Source organism: Ostrea edulis, chromosome 9 (assembly GCF_947568905.1).
Source record: "Ostrea edulis chromosome 9, xbOstEdul1.1, whole genome shotgun sequence".
NCBI classification, from domain to species: domain Eukaryota; kingdom Metazoa; phylum Mollusca; class Bivalvia; order Ostreida; family Ostreidae; genus Ostrea; species Ostrea edulis.
Window position 1 is genome coordinate 14,069,885 of NC_079172.1, and position 24,095 is coordinate 14,093,979.

Below are 24,095 nucleotides of genomic sequence, written 5' to 3' on the forward strand. Positions count from 1 at the left end.
CATTTAACCATGCATATGTTTTATTCTATTTTCCTACGACTTCAAACTTCTAGCATTTACATACACTATAATGAAGCTGCCTATATGCTTTGGTTGTAATTAAATATACAGGTAACACACAATACATTAATTGGAAAGGAAGAAAAACTCATATCATTTTTAAGGAATGAAAATACTATCCCTTATGTATAATACATTTGATGGAATGAAATGTTATACGGGTCATTCATTGCCTAATGTTTCTCTCTGTAACATCTGTAAATTATATATGATGCAGGTTTGATAGCCCATTCACTATTTTCACCTTTCAGTGATGAAATGTTATACATGTTCCAAAGGAAAAAAGAATAGTGACTGCACCAAAATAGAGGAATGCAAGAAGGATGAAGAGGTAAATAGTGAAAAGCAAACCAACCCACTTTTTTTTTAAATGTGCAAACATGTGATTCTGAATATATCACAAATTGATATTGTTAAATTACATATGCAGTGAACAGGTGTTTCACTTGTAAAATGTTAAACTGTTACAATATAATCTTGATAGTTCAAAATACGTTTTATTATTATTGATAACAATCTGAGAATCTCTTGAATTCAACAGTCTTGTGAAACTAAAATCCGACGAGACAAAGCTGAAATCAGTAAGAAATGCGTAAAGACAAAATACTGCAAGGCCAAATGTGACAAGAAAGACAAAGAATGTACCCTTTGTTGCACTGGAGAACTCTGTAATAAGAACCAAGGTGATATATCATAGATATACAAATATATGTATCAATGCTTGTTATGAATTATTGTAAAGGTGCAAAGTGCGATTTTGACGATGCTTTTGTGTGTTAGGATACGCTGAATTCAAGTCCTGGGGATCTTGGTCGTCCTGTAGCAACAAATGTGGAGGAGGCAAGCAAAGTAGAACGAGGACTTGTTCATCTACTGGTGATGTTCCTTGTTCAGGTGATACCAAGGAGGAACAAGACTGTAACAATCAGGCCTGTCGTAAGTACAACAATCCAGCTATTTTAACCTATAATGATCCCATTGATATCGATAGGTAAATCCTATTAACATTGTGTATCTGATGTCAAGCTATAATGAGATTGAATCTTCACTTTTCATATTAATGTACACAGGAAAAACTGTTTTGAAGTCTTCTCTAGAACAGCAGGGTCATGTTATTTATATTGGTATTGACACATACCCATGAAGTACGGTTATGTCCCTTTTGGCGATAGTTTGGGACATAATATGGGATAAAAATGTTTCATGCAATAAAAAAAGTGGGTTTTTTTTAATTCACAAAAGCTGAACGACGACAGGGCCAATGTGACTTAGGTTAGGGGTGTGATCCATGGACCTCTTGTTTTAAATGCTTTACGATACTATGTCATGCTTGTAATCTTTCTGCAATGTCATCAGTCTGATGCTGTTGTGAATATTGTATAATGATTTTGGGTAGACGGTCCTGTAAACCCCACTGAATACGTCTCATGATGTTGGACCTGAAGTTGTATAACGATTTCATCGTGTGATTTATACATTCCCATGGAACAATCGATATTTCTTGGTACAATATGGAATGAAAATACAATTTATATTAGCTCAACAATAATGTGTATAACTAGTTCGGTATTCTACTGATAACCTTTGTGATACGACCATTTGAACAGGATAGATTCTGATGCTTTAGTGACTTTGATATTGACTTTTGATGCTCGTGCTAGTTACCCTTTGAAGTACCGGGATGTAGTCGAAGAATTTGCTAGGTGGTGTATATGAAGTTGAAAAGGTCGTTTCGACAGAGCATACCCTGCGTCCTACATGCGTTTCTCATTATCCTTAATATTGTCTCCAGCTTATTTATCTAGAAGTAAAAGGAGATTGTTATATAGTGTGTATAAACCCATCTAACACTACTACGTTCACCAACCTTGCGTTTCACACCCATTAAAGTTACTTTTCGAGAATGACAATATTTCTTAAAACTTTTCAAGTAATCTGTCAGGAAGAAACCTTTGATAATAATTCAGCGCAATTAATGAGAGAGACGTGGAATAAAATGGCCACTCTCGTCTGTGATATTTGTGTTTCACAACTATACTTATATTCATTATTTTAGTAATGAGGTGTTATACTTGTTCATATGGAAAGAAGAACAGCGATTGCACAAAGATGGAGGAATGTAAAAAAGATGAAGAGGTAATTTCAGATCAGCTCATATGTCTATTGATAACTTCATTGTTATTTCGGATTTGAAACATTTCGGTTGAGCATCACTGAAGAGACATTATTTGTCGAAATGCGCATCTGGTGCATCAAAATTGGTACCGTATAAGTTTTACATAACAACATTTTGGAACTGAATAACTACATCTAAAGAGAATTCATTTACATTAACGTCGTTTAGTTTCAAGACACTAGCCAATAATACATTTCACAAGTTCTAAAATTAAAATTTTCATTGAATAATAATAATCATTACAAATAAAATGAGTTACACGATCTGTGATATTTTACAGTCTTGTGAAACCAAGATTCGTAGAGACAAGGCCGAAATCAAGAAAAAGTGCCAAAAGACTAAATATTGCAAGGCCAAGTGTGAGAAGAACGACAAAGAATGCACGCTCTGTTGTACTGGGGATCTCTGTAATAAAAACCAAGGTGAAATATAGCTGATTAGAAAATATGTTATAGCTATATACTTCAAGGATTCAATGAAAGTATCTACAGTGTGATTGTAATTGAATGGTTTTTTTTTTATCAGGATACGCGGAATTTAAATCCTGGGGATCTTGGTCGTCCTGTAACAAAAAATGTGGAGGAGGCAAGCGAAGTAGAACGAGGACTTGTTCATCTACTGGTGATGTTCCTTGTTCAGGTGATACCAAGGAGGAACAAGACTGCAACAATCAGGCCTGTCGTAAGTTCTAACATTACAGCTGATTTAACGTATAATGCTCCCATTGCCTGTATGATAAATCAATCGATAGAAAACTTCCGAATCATTCGGATAAGTGGTGCCAAGTCAAGGTGCAATAATGAGATAACTTCAAACAGTAGAGATTGTATTATGATCAGGTAGAGAAACTTAAGCTTTCTTTAGAACACCTTTTTTATATACATTGTGAGACTAATTTATGTGATGTTTAAAATGGACAGGTGTTGTGTAAATTGTATCATGATATGGGGTTTACGACCCTCTTCAGTCCACTCAACCTCGTGTCATGAGGATAGACCTGTTGTTGCGTAACCAAATCAAGGTGTAATTTATTGAACCTCATCAAGCAACTAATTTTCATGGTGGAATTTGTACGTGCATTTTGGAATGAAAAGACAGTTTGATATGTTACTCTCCTTTGCAATTTTACTAATAATCTTTGTGGTAAGACCTGGACATTGATACAAGTCACCGTTCGCGACGGGTGTGACCGGTCGACAAGGGATAGGCACATGGTCCCACCTCTGGTGTGTCCAGGGGTCCGTGTTTGCCCAACTATCTATTTTGTATTGCTTATAGGAGTTATGAGATTGATCACTGTTCGTTATCTTCACCTTTCATACACTTACTGAGTATTGTATGAAGTACAGGGATGCTGGAGAAGAATTTGATAATTGGCGGATGTAATGCTGTGGACAAGGTCTTTTCAACAACACTAACCTTGTTATGATGACATTTTTTTTATTTGTTCCTATCGAAATCCTAATATAGTTTGTTGTTATTTATGTAGAAGTAAAAGAGATTTGCTATTTGTTGTGTGCAACCATTTTTATATGCAATCATATAACTTTGCAACTACCTCCATTTATCGTTAATACCAACATTTCCTGAACGCATTTACTCTTCTGTAAGTGGGAATCTTGAGAGGAATTTAGTAGAAGATCAATAGCTCTCACAAGCGATAGTTGTGTTTCACAAGCATGGATATATTAATCTTTTCAGCAATGAGGTGCTATACTTGTTCGTATGGGAAGAAGAACAGCGACTGCTCAAAGACGGAGGAATGCAAAAAAGATGAACAGGTATTTCAAGATCACCTTAAAGGTTTATTGATGAGCAACTGTATGTAGGGAAGGTTATTAACATCTACGTCATTCAATTTTAAAGTACTAATCAATAATTGAGTAGAAAGTAATAAGCATTAAAGGACATATTACATGTTTCCAAAGTATACAAAATTATATGCATTTTGTCTTTCTTATGTGTATAGTAATGAATTCTAGAGTTTATACACCGAAATATTGCAATAATTAGCCACAATAGGGACTTAAATCTAATCCCCGATGTCAAAAAAGTATCATTAGTTAGTTAAATAATCACATGGTAGAGTGACGTCATATACGACCTTCTTCGATCAACTGATTATGAAAGTAGCGTTAGATATTTCTTAAAGTTCGCGTTTTTAGGGGCCTAATTAATTCACCATGGACAACATTTATTTCGATGTTGACAGATTTACCGAGTCTTTTATGTTTTAGCCACCAGTGCATATAAATAGCAATGTATATACCCAAATGTAACGAGGAAAGCGAGTATGAGATCGGCAATTGCGAGGGAAAATGTTTACATGGTTCGCTGTCTAAACACTATTTGGTAATGTTATTCTTTTAACATATGCAATTAGAGTTGCTGTAAAAAAATAAACAGTGCATTTATTTTTGGATTAGATATATTATGATACGATACATCATTGACAACTACGCCTAGCTAGGCCTATCCTCACGGGTGCATTTCGGGGAAAAAATGAATAAAAATGATAAAATTTATAGTTCTTTATTTGAATCTTATTTATTTTTTTTAATCTACACGTCGTTAGGGAGTGGGAGCACGGCGTTTATAACTTATTCGTACTGTGCGTCTTGTTGTTGTAAACGCAATCATTAAAAAATGAAAGCATTATACATGTAATTCAATTCAAAGTTAGGAAATACAATATTTTATTATTTATAATTAAAAGTTCGATCGTTTTTTATCCTTATAATTTTTGTAAATCTACCAGTTGGTAGAAACTGGGAGCACAATTTATATGTTGTTATAAGGTGAAGGTCAGTTACAGTGCGAATTAGTATTGAATTTTAAGACCAGAACGGAGTGCATATGCTATAGGCCTAGCAGTGCTTGGTTTCGGGAAAAAAACCCATTTTTTATCTGGGTCTCTGTCCAACTCCTTTTTGAAAAAGTACATGGACAAAGGCTAGTGTTTTTTATGGCAAAGACCTTGCGCCGACAAAACAAAAAATAGCCACGTCTTTTCCTTCATACATTCCTTCGAAAATTGAAAAAAGCCCCAGTCTAAATCCTTTCTACTGACTGCTAGTACACCCTTAAACGGCACAAAACACCCTAATGCAATGTTATTTACAAGCCGTTAACGTGATGAATGACTTTTTTGACGATTAAATCTAATCTGTGTATGAATTGGCTAACAATTCCTTTCAAACCTTATCGCTCGAGGTCGCTTATGACGTTACACATAATAGCGCGTAAAATATCGAAGTAAATATGCATATCGCAAGATTTGAATTTCATCACTTTCAAACTCGACAACTACGCAAACTGTTTCATTTAAAACACATGGAAAGTAGTTTTAGGCATGAAATGAATTGATTTTGCTGAAAAAATTTAGAAGATATAGAAAAATGCGATGTGTCCTTTAATTTTACAATGAATAAAGAAATTCTTATCTTAACATCTATCCTTTTTAGTTGATAAATTCTGAAACGCTTGCTCCAGAGTTACTGTTTGGACCTTTCATATAGCTTGATCTATGAGACGAAGTCCAATATAATGGAATCGTATTTAATAAGCAAATATTGTGAAATTAATTCAAAACCTACGTTCGTTTTCGATAAACTACCTTGAAATAACAAAACTATAAACATGGTTATGTCAACAAACGGAAGCATTTGAAGCTGAGAGTTTTCGGGTCACATGGGGCTTTGATAAATGTTTGAAGGTATGTTTGGACACAAGTATAGTGGGAAAATATGTTAGGAATTTTTTGATACTATATTATTTTTGAGACAGCGATGCAAGAATAACGATACAAGACCTCAACAGTGTACATTTTTGTCTACGCCGTAAATCGAAGGTTTTTATAAAGGGGGAATCTGTAACTCTCTGGTCTGTCCCAATATTTACCAATAGAGCTACAGATCTGCAGCCGTATGGAAATTTCCATAACGAAACGCCCAGAACGAGGCAACACCATAGATGCTTAGGTAAACAATTAATCGCACATTCTAGGGCATTTACGACAAGCAAAAAAAAAAAAAAAAAAAAAAAAAAAAAAAAAAAAAAAAACAACAAAAGAAAACCCCAACATAAACCCGAGAAGTTGCGATTGATTTATAACATGATCAGCATAAAGTTTATGTAGGTGTTCAGTGTTAGTTATACTTATAATAGTTTTGCCTAGGCATACATATATTATTTTATAAAGATTTATAATTATATTGCGTATATGAATCTCACTTACCGAAACCCCACCCCTTAGACCAACGATCTGAAAAATCGACAAATTTGTGAATACGATATTCATATGATATTATCTTTGTTCGTAATGTTTTACCCGTGCTTATATACGTCATTGTTATGACTTTTTGTAATACTTAGTTTACAGTAACTGATATGTACAAACACATGGATAAACACATTTAAGTTTTTATTCTGAATGAACATGTTTTGTGATGACACATATCTTGAAACTAAGTAATGAGGAGAAAACTGTTCAATATGTAAGGTATCAAATGGTCCGGGACTGTTCTGGACAGTGTGCGCCGTATAGCTTAATTTTTTTTACCGAAATTAGGTTGGACACTACCTGGCAATGCCCAAGAATCCAGGTCATTGTTAACAATTTAGTTATTTTTCCGTTTGTATTCCAAATAGTACATTGTGTTTTCGATTGTTGCATTTGACGACAAAAAACCACGTGCATTCATAAATCTGCCCTTAAATTGTCGCACTGAACAAAACCTACCAGTATATTATATATATCCGCAATAATTAAAGTTTTAAAATTATGAAAGACCGACTTTTGTCTTTAATCAACTATTTGGCATGACGGATTGTGATTGCATTAATAAAATCATCCCATTTTCAATACGGATATAGATCATTTATGTTATGAAGGAACAATTAATTTGGAGCTCCGACTGACTTCCTAATAATGAAGTTTCATTTACCGTATATGATATCAGTAAAGTAGCTAATACACGCAATTAGTCAAATAATGTTCCTAAATTCATATGAATTAAAGATACCGTTTATTCAATTCATGTACACAATTCAAACATGCATTGAAAAGGTCTTTCGTCTGTGATTTCCCTCGCTTGTGCGGGGTTCATCTAGTTCTTCAAATATGAAATGAGTTACATGATCTTTGATACTTTACAGTCTTGTGAAACCAAGATTCGTAGAGACAAGGCCGAAATCAAGAAATCCTGCAAGAAGACTAAAGACTGCAAGGCCAAGTGTGACAAGAAAGACAAAGAATGCACTCTCTGTTGTACTGGGGATCTCTGTAATAAAGACCAAGGTGAAATATAACTGATTAGAAAATATATCCTAGCTATACACTTGAGGGATTCAGTGGAAGTATCTACAGTGTGATTGTAATTGAATGTTTTTTTTTTATCAGGATACGCCGAATTTAAATCCTGGGGATCTTGGTCGTCCTGTAACAAAAAATGTGGAGGAGGCAAGCGAAGTAGAACGAGGACTTGTTCATCTACTGGTGATGTTCCTTGTTCAGGTGATACCAAGGAGGAACAAGACTGCAACAATCAGGCCTGTCGTAAGTTCCACCGCAACAACTGATTCAACTTATAATGCTCCCATTACCTGTATGATAAATCAATCGATAGAAAACCTCCGAATCATTCGGATAAGTGGTGCAAAATCAAGGTGCAATAATGAGATAACTTCAAACAGTAGAGATTGTATTATGATCAGGTAGAGAAACTAGTTTTTCTTTAGAACCTTTTATATGCTTTAGAGACTAATCTATGTGATGTTTAAAAATGAATTGTATCTTGATATGGGGTTTACGACCCTCTTCACACCACTCGACATTGTCTCATGGGGTAGGTCTGTAGTCGTCTCACCACATCATGGTCTATTGTATTAAACCTCATCAAACAACTAATTTGATGGTATGATTAGTATGTGTATTGTTGAATGAAAAGTCTGTTTAATATTTAGCTCTCCTTTGAAATTTTCTTAATAAGCTTTGTGATAAGACCTATGCAGGGTAAATTTGATGAACCAGTGACCTTGACATTAAATATTGATACACTTACTGAATATTGTATGAAGTACAGGGATGCTGGAGAAGAATTTGATAATTGGCGGAAGTAATGCTGTTGACAAGGTCTTTTCAACACCAACAACCTCGCTATGTCGACATTTTGTTACATACTGTAGATTCATTAATATACAGGAGAAATTTATTTTTGCATTATTTCGCAAGAGGCATCATTCGTGACATAAAATTTCCTGTTGTTAAAGAACATGCAATAACTCTTAATTAACAGACCACATGCGAATTCATATCCACGCGATTTGACGTATAGAAGCCCTTTCGCCATATCAAGCACTCGCGTAAAATAACAAATTTACAGGATTTGATTTTTTTTTAAATCATGATATTGTTTATAGCTATTTATATAGAAGTAAAATGGATTTTCTATTTAGTGTTTGCAAACATTTTTGAAATGGCTGCAGTCATAAAATCGTGCGCCTTACATTCATTTATCAAGAATATGGTCCCGTGGGGATCCGGGTTAAAATAGGTCCTCAGTACCCTTGCTTGTTGTACGAGGCGACTAAACGGGGCGGTGCTTCGGATGAGACCGCAAAACACCGAGGCCCCGGGTCACAGCAGGTGTGGCACGATAAAGATCCCCCACTGCTCAAAGGCCGTAAGCGCAGAGCATAGGCCTACATTTTACAGCCCTTCACCGGCAGTGGTGACGTCTGCATATGAGTGAAGGATTATCGAAAGGGACGTTAAACAATATTTAATCAATCAATCAATCGAGAATATGAACATTGCTTAAACGAATTTACTCTTCTGTAAGAGAGAATCTTTGGGGGAATTTAGTATGTAAAACTTATACGGTACCAATTGTGATGCACCAGATGCGTATTTCGACAAATAATGTCTCTTCAGTGATGCTCAACCGAAATGTTTGAAATCCGAAATAACTATGAAGTTTTAGATCTAAATATAGCCAAAAACAGCGTGCCAAACAAGTGGAGCCAAATTCGTCCAAGGATAAGAGCTATGCATGAGGGAGATAATCCTTAATTTTGAAATGAATTTCTAAATTTTATAACAGCAATTAAATATACATCCGTATTTTCAAGCTAGTAACGAAGTACTTAGCTATACTGGGCTGTAGAGACCCTCGTATAAAACGAATTGCTCTCGCCAGCGATATTTGTGTTTCACAAGCATGGATATATTAATCTTTTCAGCAATGAGGTGCTATACTTGTTCGTATGGGAAGAAGAACAGCGACTGCTCAAAGACGGAGGAATGCAAAAAGGATGAACAGGTATTTCAAGATCACCTTAAAGATTTAGTGATGAGCAACTGTATGTAGGGAAGGTTATTAACATCTACGTCATACAATTTGAAAGTACTAATCAATGTGTTTAAATGTACTACAATTCGATTTTAGAACAAATAAAGAAATCCAGATCCAAACATTCTTCAATTATGAAATGAGTTACATGATCTTTGATACTTTACAGTCTTGTGAAACCAAGATTCGTAGAGACAAGGCCGAAATCAAGAAATCCTGCAAGAAGACTAAAGACTGCAAGGCCAAGTGTGACAAGAAAGACAAAGAATGCACTCTCTGTTGTACTGGGGATCTCTGTAATAAAAACCAAGGTGAAATATAACTGATAAGAAAATATATCTTATCTATACACTTGAGGGATTCAGTGGAAGTATCTACAGTGTGATTGTAATTGAATGTTTTTTTTTATCAGGATACGCCGAATTTAAATCCTGGGGATCTTGGTCGTCCTGTAACAAACAATGTGGAGGAGGCAAGCGAAGTAGAACGAGAACTTGTTCATCTACTGGTGATGTTCCTTGTTCAGGTGATACCAAGGAGGAACAAGACTGCAACAACCAGGCCTGTCGTAAGTTCTAACATTACAGCTGATTTAACTTATAATGCTCCAATTGCCTCTATCATAAATCGATTGATAGATGAATCATGATTAATCCCCAAATAGCATAGGTGCACTATAAACAAGGATTTGATAGCGTCAAGCGACAAATACAAACCAGGTTTGGAAAGAATGATGGTGATATTGTCAGACTATCGTTAATTTAGCACCTCAATCAAGTCCATATCGGGATAAACATAAAGTGTGAATCACAGTAAACGGCTTTCTATTTGGATTATCATGAGTCAGCAAAGCTAGAGATGTTGAGTATTTTGAACCTCCTGATTGGTATATTGACATCATAACACTAAACAACATATGGAATGCAGTCAATGATTAATGATATCAATAAAATTCGGAGATTATACGGTCATCGGCAATTACTATTTGAAGGAAGGCTACCCTCCAATTCCCTTGGAAAGAACATTTATTTGTTAAAGTCCTGCTTAGGACAAAGTGGGTTGATTTTCTCTACACATTATAGTCCAGTTTCTAACTCTTTACATCATATATTTATCGTGCATACATATTATACATGAAAAATAACTTTCATTAAGATTTACTTTAATGCGCTATCATGAATTTGATGACTTGCAGGACAATTGATACCGAGTTTCTGGAAAACAGAGCGGTCTTATCTTCTCCAAAGTACTCTGTTTCTTCTAATTACTAGTTTTCTTCTATAGAGATTTTAGTCCATGAGCGATCTCAGAAACTATCTAGGGAGGGATGATTAAAACTTGATAGTTTACCACTTGTATATGTGCGGAGCGAATGCAACTTTGTGCGAACATTCGTGTATGTGTATTGTATTCTATACAAGTTACTTTAAAATCAGTTTAACTTTTTTTCCCCATCGAAATTGTATTAAATGATATTTTAGGATTACAATGAGACTCATTATCGATTGGCCTTTTTGAAGATCACTGACCAGCTGACAAATGTTTGTGTGTTTAATGTAGTAATACTTTAAATGAAGCTGACTTTAAACCAGATTGTTGAAACCTCTGTAACATCAACTTATTGGTCAGTAGCTTGCCTTGGTTTAAAATTTTATCATACACAGAACATGCTGTCGTAAAAGGCGAAGATAATGAACAGTGATCAATCTCATAACTCCTATAAACAATATATTGAATAAATTTTGAGATATTAACACTTTATGCGGACGATACTGAAAAATTGTTACAAAGATATGAGAAGTTGGCGATGGAGAAACTGAAATTGTCCCGTTTGTGATATAGAAATCAATTGATCAACTACATTTGTTTTTCAAATTGATGAACATGAATGAACAAACTCTTTATAATGCCACCTTCAATGTAACGCAAAAAAAAGGCTGGTACAAAAATGGCGATATAACGAGGTAACACTATCTATTTCTTTATGTCCTCAATCTGATGATAAAGTCCATTTCTAAACCATGTTATGTACATGCTTGTTTTCCATTTTCTCAGTTTCAATGCCAGTGATATTAAGTTTGTGATGTGTGATAGTGATGTAAATCATGGAAGTAGAGCATTTTGGTTATTTGAAGAGACGATGAATATGTATTGTGAGGATATATTTTCAGCTCTAATGAGATGTTACACTTGCTCCTATGGAAAGAAAAATAGTGACTGCACAAAGATCGAAACTTGCAAGAAGGATGAGGAGGTATAGTGTACCTTACATCTGTTTTAGGTTTATTCTTCCATACACCAATGCTGTGTCTATCACCTTGACATACAATGAAGATACATGTAATCGTGATAGATTGAAACATGTTTGGAAATTATTGATACAAACATGAAACTATTAGCATATATTATTAACAAATAAAAACATCATTCAATGCTTAATTACAAATGTATTTTCTAAGAGCAGTAGATGAAAAGCAATGCGTATTTCTTTACAGTCATGTGAAACCAAAGTTCATAGAGACAAGGCCGAAATCAAGAAAAAGTGCAAAAAGACAAAAGACTGCAAGGCCAAGTGTGACAAGAAAGAGAAAGAATGCACCTTGTGTTGTACAGGGGATCTGTGTAACAAAAATCAAGGTGGAGTATTATCAATGTGTTTGATGGAATGTTTAGGATAGTGTTGTGTCAGGAAATTTGGAGAATCATTCATTACAATTCATTTTGATAGGATACGCTGAATTTAAGACCTGGGGACAGTGGTCCTCTTGTAACAAACAATGTGGAGGAGGGAAACGAACGAGAAGCAGGGAGTGCTCCAATGGTGATGTTCCGTGTTCTGGAGATACAAGAGAAGAGCAAGACTGCAACAAACAGCCCTGTTCCGCACCAGGTTCGATTTGTTAGTTTCTGATCTCAATGTCAACGAGTAAGAAACATTGATTGAGAAATATCAAATTGTCTTTCATACTATGTCTGAGATCATTATACTATCTAACTATGAAAGACATGTGTAGTAATAAAACATACTTCCGTTTTTGTGAACTTCCACATGACTTAAAGAAAACCGGATGTAGAAATTCGAATCAACATTACTAATTCATAATCATTTAGATCGTTAAATTGATAAGATAAGATATGATTATACCTTGTAAGAATCGAATCACTTGTATGGCCTACACACTCATTTACATACCGTAAAGGGACATTTTCTCCCGTGGTAATAAATTTGACTTCTCTTAGCGGTTAGGTAGCTTTCGGCAAAAATTTCACTCGTCAAATATGCACCCAAATCCGACTTTATTATTTGCAAGAGAAATAACTCTTCCTTGTCCGCCAAAATTTATTCCGCTAAAATATTAGCATACCGTAGAGTCAGCAAATCCCCAAATTTTAGACTCGCAGAAAAACCCGCTATACGGTATGTGGTAGTACTTCCAATCCTTTAAAAACACATCTATCACATTGTGCGAAAAATATTTTCAGCTCAAATGAGATGTTACACTTGCTCCTATGGAAAGAAAAACAGTGACTGCACAAAGATCGAAACTTGCAAGAAGGATGAAGAGGTATAGTGTTCCTTACATCTAAATGCTTTAGTTTTATTATTCCATACAACAATGCTAAGCCTGTCACCTTGATATATGATGAAGATAATCATGATAGAAACGTCTATGGAAACTATGGATAGAAACGCAAGACTATTTACATAGCTTAGACACAATTGAAAAAAATTATTCAAAATTTGATTAGTTTAATTTATATTCTGAGTGCAATATATGAAAACAGAGAGGCATTTCTTTATAGTCATGTGAAACCCAAGTTCATAGAGACAAGACGGAAATCAAGAAAAAGTGCAAAAAGACTAAAGACTGCAAGGCCAAGTGTGACAAGAAAGACAAAGAATGCACCTTCTGTTGTACTGGAGATCTGTGTAACAAAAACCAAGGTGAGTTGTGGCACATTCTTGAAAATATATATGAGATTCTAAAAGTGATTATTGTTTGTTTATCGTCACCTTTTCATGCTACGATAGGAAAGGGTGGAACTGAAATTGAGGTCATCAACCTATTAAAGTGCATTCATAATATGCGTTGTTTTCTCTTTAAAGGGTACGCTGAATTTAAGACCTGGGGACAATGGTCTTCTTGTAGCAAACAGTGTGGAGGAGGGAAACGAAAGAGAAGCAGGGAGTGTTCTTCTAGCGATATTCCATGTACTGGGGATCAATCAGAAGAACAAGACTGTAATCTACAATCCTGTTCTACATCAGGTCTGATGAAACTGTTACTGTTATTTCATACATGTGACTGATCAATAATGTTTTTTGGAAAAGAATTTTGCTATCTTCTTAGATTGAATACTAATTCAATTCAAAAGCAGGGAAATCAAAGCAAAAATGTATTGCTTCAAATCATATAAAAGGTGTTACAATGCATGTAAAGTAAATTGAAGTTAAAATATCAGCTGATGGATTGAATTTCCTGTTATTGTTGTAAACATAGATGATGCAGATTCATCTTCAAAGGTGTCATGCCCTTACTTGAAAATGATCAATGGAGAAGAAATGTATGATAAGATTTAAGGATGGGAGGTTGAATGAAAAGGAGATTCATTAAGAGAAGGAAGGAATTGTTTTACTGAGCCCCTGGTTATGTATTTAGATATGTGGTTGTCATTATTTTCTCCATAGGAGTGAAACATTCCCGAAAGGGACGTTAAACGATATAAAATCAATCCATCAAATGTAATAGTTATCTTACGTAAAATGCTTGTTCCAGTTTGTGTTGGAGATTGTAAAGGCTTGAAGAATGGAGATTACCAGTCCTGTTCCACATGTAAAGGATTTGTTAAATGCTCAAACTCAAGATTGTACAATTTCCAATGTCCTGGAACCACTGTGTGGGATGACAAATCAAAGAGATGTGAATGGACCTCAACGACTTGTAAATCGGCTCCAGGTATTACGCATCTGTATAGCAAAATGCATGGAACGTTAAGATTAAACTCCAGTATATTTCAGATATCTGACGTATGTGTATTGTCAATGTTATTGTAGACATGAATGAACCAGAATATAATGAATGGTGTTCTAAATCTGATTATATCCCCCATTGTACTTGATTCCGAAACATGATATATGCATGACGAGTTCGCAATTTGTCAGTTTTAATACCAATGAAGAAGAGATGTAGTCAAGTAAATGATGTAAGTAGAATGTGTTTGTATTTTGAAGAGATGATGAATTATTATTCTAGGGATGTATTTTCAGCTCAAATGAGATGTTACACTTGTTCTTATGGAAAGAAAAATAGTGACTGCACAAAGATCGAAACTTGCAAGAAGGATGAGGAGGTATAGTGTCCCTTACATCTATATGTTTTATGTTGATTGTTCCCTTGAACAATGCTGAGCAATCACCATGAAATATAATGAAGATAAATGTGATAGATTGAAACGTCTTTGTAAATTCTAGGTACAAGCATGAAAGTATTTACATATCTTAGACACAAATGAAAACATCATTCAATATTCGATCACAAATTTATCTTCTGAAATCAATATATGAAAAACAATGCGCATCTTTTTACAGTCATGTGAAACCCAAGTTCATAGAGACAAGGCTGAAATCAAGAAAAAGTGCAAAAAGACGAAAGACTGCAAGGCCAAATGTGACAAGAAAGAAAAAGAATGCACCTTGTGTTGTACAGGGGATCTGTGTAACAAAAATCAAGGTGGAGTATTATCAATGTGTTTGATGGAATGTTTAGGATAGTGTTGTGTCAGGAAATTTGGAGAATCATTCATTACAATTCATTTTGATAGGATACGCTGAATTTAAGACCTGGGGACAGTGGTCCTCTTGCAGCAAACAATGTGGAGGAGGGAAACGAACGAGAAGCAGGGAGTGCTCCAATGGTGATGTTCCGTGTTCTGGAGATACAAGAGAAGAGCAAGACTGCAACAAACAGACCTGTTCTGCACCAGGTTTGATTTATTGGTTTCTGATCTCAATGTCAATGAGGAGAAAAAAGTACATTATGAAATATCAAATTGCATTTCATACTCTGTCTGAGATCATTGTATTATTTAACTATGAAATACATGTGGAATAATAAAACATACTTCCGTTTGTTGTGAAATTGTACATGAATGAAAGAAAACAACAATCAATATTACTAATCTATAATCATATAGATTGTAAAGATAACGTATAAATTATAGGTTGTAAGAATTGAATGACTTGTATGATCTACATACTGATTAACGTTTGTGGTAGTGCTTCCAATCCTTAAAATGTACAATTATCAGATTGTGTTCAAAATATTTTCAGCTCAAATGCGATGTTACACTTGCTCCTATGGAAAGAAAAATAGTGACTGCACAAAGATCGAAACTTGCAAGAAGGATGAGGAGGTATAATGTCCCTTACATCTCTATGTTTTAGGTTGATTGTTCCCTTGAACAATGCTGAGCAATCACCATGAAATATAATGAAGATGATGGTGACAAATCGAAACGTCTTTGGAAATTATTGATACAAACATGAAAGTAGTAGCATATATTACTAACAAACGAAAACATCATTCAATATTCGATCACAAATTTATCTTCTGAAATCAATATATGAAAAACAATGCGCATCCTTTTACAGTCATGTGAAACCCAAGTTCATAGAGACAAGGCTGAAATCAAGAAAAAGTGCAAAAAGACGAAAGACTGCAAGGCCAAGTGTGACAAGAAAGAAAAAGAATGCACCTTGTGTTGTACAGGGGATCTGTGTAACAAAAATCAAGGTGGAGTATTATCAATGTGTTTGATGGAATGTTTAGGATAGTGTTGTGTCAGGAAATTTGGAGAATCATTCATTACAATTCATTTTGATAGGATACGCTGAATTTAAGACCTGGGGACAGTGGTCCTCTTGTAGCAAACAATGTGGAGGAGGGAAACGAACGAGAAGCAGGGAGTGCTCCAATGGTGATGTTCCGTGTTCTGGAGATACAAGAGAAGAGCAAGACTGCAACAAACAGACCTGTTCTGCACCAGGTTTGATTTATTGGTTTCTGATCTTAATGTCAATGAGGAGTAAAAAGTACATTATGAAATATCAAATTGCATTTCATACTCTGTCTGAGATCATTGTATTATTTAACTATGAAATACATGTGGAATAATAAAACATACTTCCGTTTGTTGTGAAATTGTACATGAATGAAAGAAAACGACAATCAATATTACTAATCTATAATCATATAGATTGTTAGATTGTAAAGATAACGTATAAATTATAGGTTGTAAGAATCGATTTACTTGTATGGTCTACATACTGATTAACGTATGTGGTAGTGTTTCCAATCCTTAAAATGTACAACTATCACATTGTGTTCAAAATATTTTCAGCTCAAATGCGATGTTACACTTGCTCCTATGGAAAGAAAAATAGTGACTGCACAAAGATCGAAACTTGCAAGAAGGATGAGGAGGTATAGTGTCTTTTACATCTCTATGTTTTAGGTTTATTGTTCCCTTGAACAATGCTGAGCAATCACTTTGAAATATAATGAAGATAAATGTGATAGATTGAAACGTCTTTGGCAATTCTAGGTACAAGCGTGAAATTATTTACATAGCTTAGACACAAATGAAAACATTATTCAATATTTGATTAAATTAATGTATTTTCTGAAAGCAGTATATGAAAAGAAATATACATTTCTTTATAGTCTTGTGAAACCCAAGTTCATAGAGACAAGGCCGAAATCAAGAAAAAGTGCAAAAAGACTAAAGACTGCAAGGCCAAGTGTGACAAGAAAGACAAAGAATGCACCTTGTGTTGTACTGGAGATCTGTGTAACAAAAACCAAGGTGAGTTGTGGCACATTCTTGAAAATATACATTGGTACCGTATAAGTTTTACATGAGATTGTAAAAGTGATTATTGTTCGTTATCGTCACCTTTTCATACTACGATAGGAAAGGGTGGAACTGAAATTGAGGTCATCAACCTATTAAAGTGCATTCATAATATGCGTTGTTTTCTCTTTAAAGGGTACGCTGAATTTAAGACCTGGGGACAATGGTCTTCTTGTAGCAAACAGTGTGGAGGAGGGAAACGAAAGAGAAGCAGGGAGTGTTCTTCTAGCGATATTCCATGTACTGGAGATCAATCAGAAGAACAAGACTGTAATCCACAATCCTGTTCTACATCAGGTCTGATGAAACTGTTACTGTTATTTCATAGATATGACCGATAAATACTATTTTCTGGGAAAAGAATTTTGCTATCTTCGTAGATTGAATACTAATTCAATTCAAAAACAGGGAAATCCAAGCAAAATATGTATTTCTTCAAATCATTTAAAATGTGTTGCAATGAATGTAAAGTAGATTCAAGTTAAGAATTGAATTTCCTGTTCTTGTTGAAATATAGATGATATAAATTCATCTTGAATGGAGTGATGGAGTATTGAAAAAAAACATCCTTACCTGAAAATGATAAATGGTGAAGAAATGTATAAGATCTAGGGATGGGAGGTTGAATGAAATGGAGATTGATTAAGAGAAGGAAGGAATTGTTTTACCGAGCCCCTGGTTATGTATTTAGATATGTGGTTCTAATTATTTTCTCCATAGGAGTGAAACATTCTCGAGAGGGACGTTAAACGATATAAAATCAATCCATCAAATGTAATAGTTATCTTACGTAAAATGCTTGTTCCAGTTTGTGTTGGAGATTGTAAAGGCTTGAAGAATGGAGATTACCAGTCCTGTTCCACATGTAAAGGATTTGTTAAATGCTCAAACTCAAGATTGTACAATTTCCAATGTCCTGGAACCACTGTGTGGGATGACAAATCAAAGAGATGTGAATGGACCTCAACGACTTGTAAATCGGCTCCAGGTATTACGCATCTGTATAGCAAAATGCATGGAACGTTAAGATTAAACTCCAGTATATTTCAGATATCTGACGTATGTGTATTGTCAATGTTATTGTAGACATGAATGAACCAGAATATAATGAATGGTGTTCTAAATCTGATTATATCCTCCATTGTACTTGATTCCGAAACATGATATATGCATGACGAGTTCGCAATTTGTCAGTTTTAATACCAATGAAGAAGAGATGTAGTCAAGTAAATGATGTAAGTAGAATGTGTTTGTATTTTGAAGAGATGATGAATTATTATTCTGGGGATGTATTTTCAGCTCAAATGAGATGTTACACTTGTTCTTATGGAAAGAAAAATAGTGACTGCACAAAGATCGAAACTTGCAAGAAGGATGAGGAGGTATAGTGTCCCTTACATCTATATGTTTTATGTTGATTGTTCCCTTGAACAATGCTGAGCAATCACCATGAAATATAATGAAGATAAATGTGATAGATTGAAACGTCTTTGTAAATTCTAGGTACAAGCATGAAAGTATTTACATATCTTAGACACAAATGAAAACATCATTCAATATTCGATCACAAATTTATCTTCTGAAATCAATATATGAAAAACAATGCGCATCTTTTTACAGTCATGTGAAACCCAAGTTCATAGAGACAAGGCTGAAATCAAGAAAAAGTGCAAAAAGACGAAAGACTGCAAGGCCAAATGTGACAAGAAAGAAAAAGAATGCACCTTGTGTTGTACAGGGGATCTGTGTAACAAAAATCAAGGTGGAGTATTATCAATGTGTTTGATGGAATGTTTAGGATAGTGTTGTGTCAGGAAATTTGGAGAATCATTCATTACAATTCATTTTGATAGGATACGCTGAATTTAAGACCTGGGGACAGTGGTCCTCTTGCAGCAAACAATGTGGAGGAGGGAAACGAACGAGAAGCAGGGAGTGCTCCAATGGTGATGTTCCGTGTTCTGGAGATACAAGAGAAGAGCAAGACTGCAACAAACAGACCTGTTCTGCACCAGGTTTGATTTATTGGTTTCTGATCTCAATGTCAATGAGGAGAAAAAAGTACATTATGAAATATCAAATTGCATTTCATACTCTGTCTGAGATCATTGTATTATTTAACTATGAAATACATGTGGAATAATAAAACATACTTCCGTTTGTTGTGAAATTGTACATGAATGAAAGAAAACAACAATCAATATTACTAATCTATAATCATATAGATTGTAAAGATAACGTATAAATTATAGGTTGTAAGAATTGAATGACTTGTATGATCTACATACTGATTAACGTTTGTGGTAGTGCTTCCAATCCTTAAAATGTACAATTATCAGATTGTGTTCAAAATATTTTCAGCTCAAATGCGATGTTACACTTGCTCCTATGGAAAGAAAAATAGTGACTGCACAAAGATCGAAACTTGCAAGAAGGATGAGGAGGTATAATGTCCCTTACATCTCTATGTTTTAGGTTGATTGTTCCCTTGAACAATGCTGAGCAATCACCATGAAATATAATGAAGATGATGGTGACAAATCGAAACGTCTTTGGAAATTATTGATACAAACATGAAAGTAGTAGCATATATTACTAACAAACGAAAACATCATTCAATATTCGATCACAAATTTATCTTCTGAAATCAATATATGAAAAACAATGCGCATCCTTTTACAGTCATGTGAAACCCAAGTTCATAGAGACAAGGCTGAAATCAAGAAAAAGTGCAAAAAGACGAAAGACTGCAAGGCCAAGTGTGACAAGAAAGAAAAAGAATGCACCTTGTGTTGTACAGGGGATCTGTGTAACAAAAATCAAGGTGGAGTATTATCAATGTGTTTGATGGAATGTTTAGGATAGTGTTGTGTCAGGAAATTTGGAGAATCATTCATTACAATTCATTTTGATAGGATACGCTGAATTTAAGACCTGGGGACAGTGGTCCTCTTGTAGCAAACAATGTGGAGGAGGGAAACGAACGAGAAGCAGGGAGTGCTCCAATGGTGATGTTCCGTGTTCTGGAGATACAAGAGAAGAGCAAGACTGCAACAAACAGACCTGTTCTGCACCAGGTTTGATTTATTGGTTTCTGATCTTAATGTCAATGAGGAGTAAAAAGTACATTATGAAATATCAAATTGCATTTCATACTCTGTCTGAGATCATTGTATTATTTAACTATGAAATACATGTGGAATAATAAAACATACTTCCGTTTGTTGTGAAATTGTACATGAATGAAAGAAAACGACAATCAATATTACTAATCTATAATCATATAGATTGTTAGATTGTAAAGATAACGTATAAATTATAGGTTGTAAGAATCGATTTACTTGTATGGTCTACATACTGATTAACGTATGTGGTAGTGTTTCCAATCCTTAAAATGTACAACTATCACATTGTGTTCAAAATATTTTCAGCTCAAATGCGATGTTACACTTGCTCCTATGGAAAGAAAAATAGTGACTGCACAAAGATCGAAACTTGCAAGAAGGATGAGGAGGTATAGTGTCTTTTACATCTCTATGTTTTAGGTTTATTGTTCCCTTGAACAATGCTGAGCAATCACTTTGAAATATAATGAAGATAAATGTGATAGATTGAAACGTCTTTGGCAATTCTAGGTACAAGCGTGAAATTATTTACATAGCTTAGACACAAATGAAAACATTATTCAATATTTGATTAAATTAATGTATTTTCTGAAAGCAGTATATGAAAAGAAATATACATTTCTTTATAGTCTTGTGAAACCCAAGTTCATAGAGACAAGGCCGAAATCAAGAAAAAGTGCAAAAAGACTAAAGACTGCAAGGCCAAGTGTGACAAGAAAGACAAAGAATGCACCTTGTGTTGTACTGGAGATCTGTGTAACAAAAACCAAGGTGAGTTGTGGCACATTCTTGAAAATATACATTGGTACCGTATAAGTTTTACATGAGATTGTAAAAGTGATTATTGTTCGTTATCGTCACCTTTTCATACTACGATAGGAAAGGGTGGAACTGAAATTGAGGTCATCAACCTATTAAAGTGCATTCATAATATGCGTTGTTTTCTCTTTAAAGGGTACGCTGAATTTAAGACCTGGGGACAATGGTCTTCTTGTAGCAAACAGTGTGGAGGAGGGAAACGAAAGAGAAGCAGGGAGTGTTCTTCTAGCGATATTCCATGTACTGGAGATCAATCAGAAGAACAAGACTGTAATCCACAATCCTGTTCTACATCAGGTCTGATGAAACTGTTACTGTTATTTCATAGATATGACCGATAAATACTATTTTCTGGGAAAAGAATTTTGCTATCTTCGTAGATTGAATACTAATTCAATTCAAAAACAGGGAAATCCAAGCAAAATATGTATTTCTTCAAATCATTTAAAATGTGTTGCAATGAATGTAAAGTAGATTCAAGTTAAGAATTGAATTTCCTGTTCTTGTTGAAATATAGATGATATAAATTCATCTTGAATGGAGTGATGGAGTATTGAAAAAAAACATCCTTACCTGAAAATGATAAATGGTGAAGAAATGTATAAGATCTAGGGATGGGAGGTTGAATGAAATGGAGATTGATTAAGAGAAGGAAGGAATTGTTTTACCGAGCCCCTGGTTATGTATTTAGATATGTGGTTCTAATTATTTTCTCCATAGGAGTGAAACATTCTCGAGAGGGACGTTAAACGATATAAAATCAATCCATCAAATGTAATAGTTATCTTACGTAAAATGCTTGTTCCAGTTTGTGTTGGAGATTGTAAAGGCTTGAAGAATGGAGATTACCAGTCCTGTTCCACATGTAAAGGATTTGTTAAATGCTCAAACTCAAGATTGTACAATTTCCAATGTCCTGGAACCACTGTGTGGGATGACAAATCAAAGAGATGTGAATGGACCTCAACGACTTGTAAATCGGCTCCAGGTATTACGCATCTGTATAGCAAAATGCATGGAACGTTAAGATTAAACTCCAGTATATTTCAGATATCTGACGTATGTGTATTGTCAATGTTATTGTAGACATGAATGAACCAGAATATAATGAATGGTGTTCTAAATCTGATTATATCCTCCATTGTACTTGATTCCGAAACATGATATATGCATGACGAGTTCGCAATTTGTCAGTTTTAATACCAATGAAGAAGAGATGTAGTCAAGTAAATGATGTAAGTAGAATGTGTTTGTATTTTGAAGAGATGATGAATTATTATTCTGGGGATGTATTTTCAGCTCAAATGAGATGTTACACTTGTTCTTATGGAAAGAAAAATAGTGACTGCACAAAGATCGAAACTTGCAAGAAGGATGAGGAGGTATAGTGTCCCTTACATCTATATGTTTTATGTTGATTGTTCCCTTGAACAATGCTGAGCAATCACCATGAAATATAATGAAGATAAATGTGATAGATTGAAACGTCTTTGTAAATTCTAGGTACAAGCATGAAAGTATTTACATATCTTAGACACAAATGAAAACATCATTCAATATTCGATCACAAATTTATCTTCTGAAATCAATATATGAAAAACAATGCGCATCTTTTTACAGTCATGTGAAACCCAAGTTCATAGAGACAAGGCTGAAATCAAGAAAAAGTGCAAAAAGACGAAAGACTGCAAGGCCAAATGTGACAAGAAAGAAAAAGAATGCACCTTGTGTTGTACAGGGGATCTGTGTAACAAAAATCAAGGTGGAGTATTATCAATGTGTTTGATGGAATGTTTAGGATAGTGTTGTGTCAGGAAATTTGGAGAATCATTCATTACAATTCATTTTGATAGGATACGCTGAATTTAAGACCTGGGGACAGTGGTCCTCTTGCAGCAAACAATGTGGAGGAGGGAAACGAACGAGAAGCAGGGAGTGCTCCAATGGTGATGTTCCGTGTTCTGGAGATACAAGAGAAGAGCAAGACTGCAACAAACAGACCTGTTCTGCACCAGGTTTGATTTATTGGTTTCTGATCTCAATGTCAATGAGGAGAAAAAAGTACATTATGAAATATCAAATTGCATTTCATACTCTGTCTGAGATCATTGTATTATTTAACTATGAAATACATGTGGAATAATAAAACATACTTCCGTTTGTTGTGAAATTGTACATGAATGAAAGAAAACAACAATCAATATTACTAATCTATAATCATATAGATTGTAAAGATAACGTATAAATTATAGGTTGTAAGAATTGAATGACTTGTATGATCTACATACTGATTAACGTTTGTGGTAGTGCTTCCAATCCTTAAAATGTACAATTATCAGATTGTGTTCAAAATATTTTCAGCTCAAATGCGATGTTACACTTGCTCCTATGGAAAGAAAAATAGTGACTGCACAAAGATCGAAACTTGCAAGAAGGATGAGGAGGTATAATGTCCCTTACATCTCTATGTTTTAGGTTGATTGTTCCCTTGAACAATGCTGAGCAATCACCATGAAATATAATGAAGATGATGGTGACAAATCGAAACGTCTTTGGAAATTATTGATACAAACATGAAAGTAGTAGCATATATTACTAACAAACGAAAACATCATTCAATATTCGATCACAAATTTATCTTCTGAAATC

The 24,095-nt window shown here is 34.6% G+C and overlaps 3 protein-coding genes across 3 annotated transcripts in view; all 3 read left to right on the forward strand.

The window, feature by feature from the left end:
* Nucleotides 1–1,055, forward strand: part of LOC125660212 (IgGFc-binding protein-like) — a 9,656-nt gene extending 8,601 nt beyond the window's left edge. Inside the window, exon 8 of the mRNA XM_056148215.1 lies at nucleotides 841–1,055. Coding sequence (XP_056004190.1) covers nucleotides 841–1,055 — 215 coding nt within the window. The remainder of the gene's footprint in view (nucleotides 1–840) is intronic.
* A 1,063-nt stretch (nucleotides 1,056–2,118) lies between these two features.
* On the forward strand, nucleotides 2,119–2,928 carry LOC125660215 (A disintegrin and metalloproteinase with thrombospondin motifs adt-2-like). Its single transcript, XM_048892047.2, has 3 exons — nucleotides 2,119–2,196; nucleotides 2,517–2,658; nucleotides 2,762–2,928. Exons 1-3 carry the CDS (start codon nucleotides 2,119–2,121, stop codon nucleotides 2,926–2,928), a joined length of 387 nt encoding a protein of 128 aa, XP_048748004.2.
* Nucleotides 2,929–3,939: 1,011 nt separating this feature from the next.
* The window catches only part of LOC125660217 (SCO-spondin-like), a 30,436-nt gene continuing 10,280 nt past the window's right edge, over nucleotides 3,940–24,095 (forward strand). Inside the window, exons 1-37 of the mRNA XM_056148216.1 lie at nucleotides 3,940–4,017; nucleotides 7,394–7,535; nucleotides 7,638–7,793; nucleotides 9,479–9,558; nucleotides 9,758–9,899; nucleotides 10,001–10,156; nucleotides 11,760–11,842; nucleotides 12,084–12,225; nucleotides 12,317–12,478; nucleotides 13,072–13,154; nucleotides 13,393–13,534; nucleotides 13,697–13,858; nucleotides 14,367–14,546; nucleotides 14,858–14,940; nucleotides 15,179–15,320; nucleotides 15,412–15,573; nucleotides 15,920–16,002; nucleotides 16,241–16,382; nucleotides 16,474–16,635; nucleotides 16,990–17,072; nucleotides 17,313–17,454; nucleotides 17,638–17,799; nucleotides 18,311–18,490; nucleotides 18,802–18,884; nucleotides 19,123–19,264; nucleotides 19,356–19,517; nucleotides 19,864–19,946; nucleotides 20,185–20,326; nucleotides 20,418–20,579; nucleotides 20,934–21,016; nucleotides 21,257–21,398; nucleotides 21,582–21,743; nucleotides 22,255–22,434; nucleotides 22,746–22,828; nucleotides 23,067–23,208; nucleotides 23,300–23,461; nucleotides 23,808–23,890. Of these exons, the coding sequence (XP_056004191.1) occupies nucleotides 3,940–4,017; nucleotides 7,394–7,535; nucleotides 7,638–7,793; nucleotides 9,479–9,558; nucleotides 9,758–9,899; nucleotides 10,001–10,156; nucleotides 11,760–11,842; nucleotides 12,084–12,225; nucleotides 12,317–12,478; nucleotides 13,072–13,154; nucleotides 13,393–13,534; nucleotides 13,697–13,858; nucleotides 14,367–14,546; nucleotides 14,858–14,940; nucleotides 15,179–15,320; nucleotides 15,412–15,573; nucleotides 15,920–16,002; nucleotides 16,241–16,382; nucleotides 16,474–16,635; nucleotides 16,990–17,072; nucleotides 17,313–17,454; nucleotides 17,638–17,799; nucleotides 18,311–18,490; nucleotides 18,802–18,884; nucleotides 19,123–19,264; nucleotides 19,356–19,517; nucleotides 19,864–19,946; nucleotides 20,185–20,326; nucleotides 20,418–20,579; nucleotides 20,934–21,016; nucleotides 21,257–21,398; nucleotides 21,582–21,743; nucleotides 22,255–22,434; nucleotides 22,746–22,828; nucleotides 23,067–23,208; nucleotides 23,300–23,461; nucleotides 23,808–23,890 (4,860 nt within the window). The remainder of the gene's footprint in view (nucleotides 4,018–7,393; nucleotides 7,536–7,637; nucleotides 7,794–9,478; nucleotides 9,559–9,757; nucleotides 9,900–10,000; nucleotides 10,157–11,759; nucleotides 11,843–12,083; nucleotides 12,226–12,316; nucleotides 12,479–13,071; nucleotides 13,155–13,392; nucleotides 13,535–13,696; nucleotides 13,859–14,366; nucleotides 14,547–14,857; nucleotides 14,941–15,178; nucleotides 15,321–15,411; nucleotides 15,574–15,919; nucleotides 16,003–16,240; nucleotides 16,383–16,473; nucleotides 16,636–16,989; nucleotides 17,073–17,312; nucleotides 17,455–17,637; nucleotides 17,800–18,310; nucleotides 18,491–18,801; nucleotides 18,885–19,122; nucleotides 19,265–19,355; nucleotides 19,518–19,863; nucleotides 19,947–20,184; nucleotides 20,327–20,417; nucleotides 20,580–20,933; nucleotides 21,017–21,256; nucleotides 21,399–21,581; nucleotides 21,744–22,254; nucleotides 22,435–22,745; nucleotides 22,829–23,066; nucleotides 23,209–23,299; nucleotides 23,462–23,807; nucleotides 23,891–24,095) is intronic.

Coding starts and splice junctions, on each gene's coding strand:
- LOC125660215 (XM_048892047.2), top strand. CDS start 2,119: ATGAGGTGTTATACTTGTTCATATGGAAAGAAGAACAGCGATTGCACA. Junction 2,197..2,516: donor AATGTAAAAAAGATGAAGAG/GTAATTTCAGAT, acceptor GATATTTTACAG/TCTTGTGAAACCAAGATTCG. Junction 2,659..2,761: donor TCTCTGTAATAAAAACCAAG/GTGAAATATAGC, acceptor TTTTTTTATCAG/GATACGCGGAATTTAAATCC.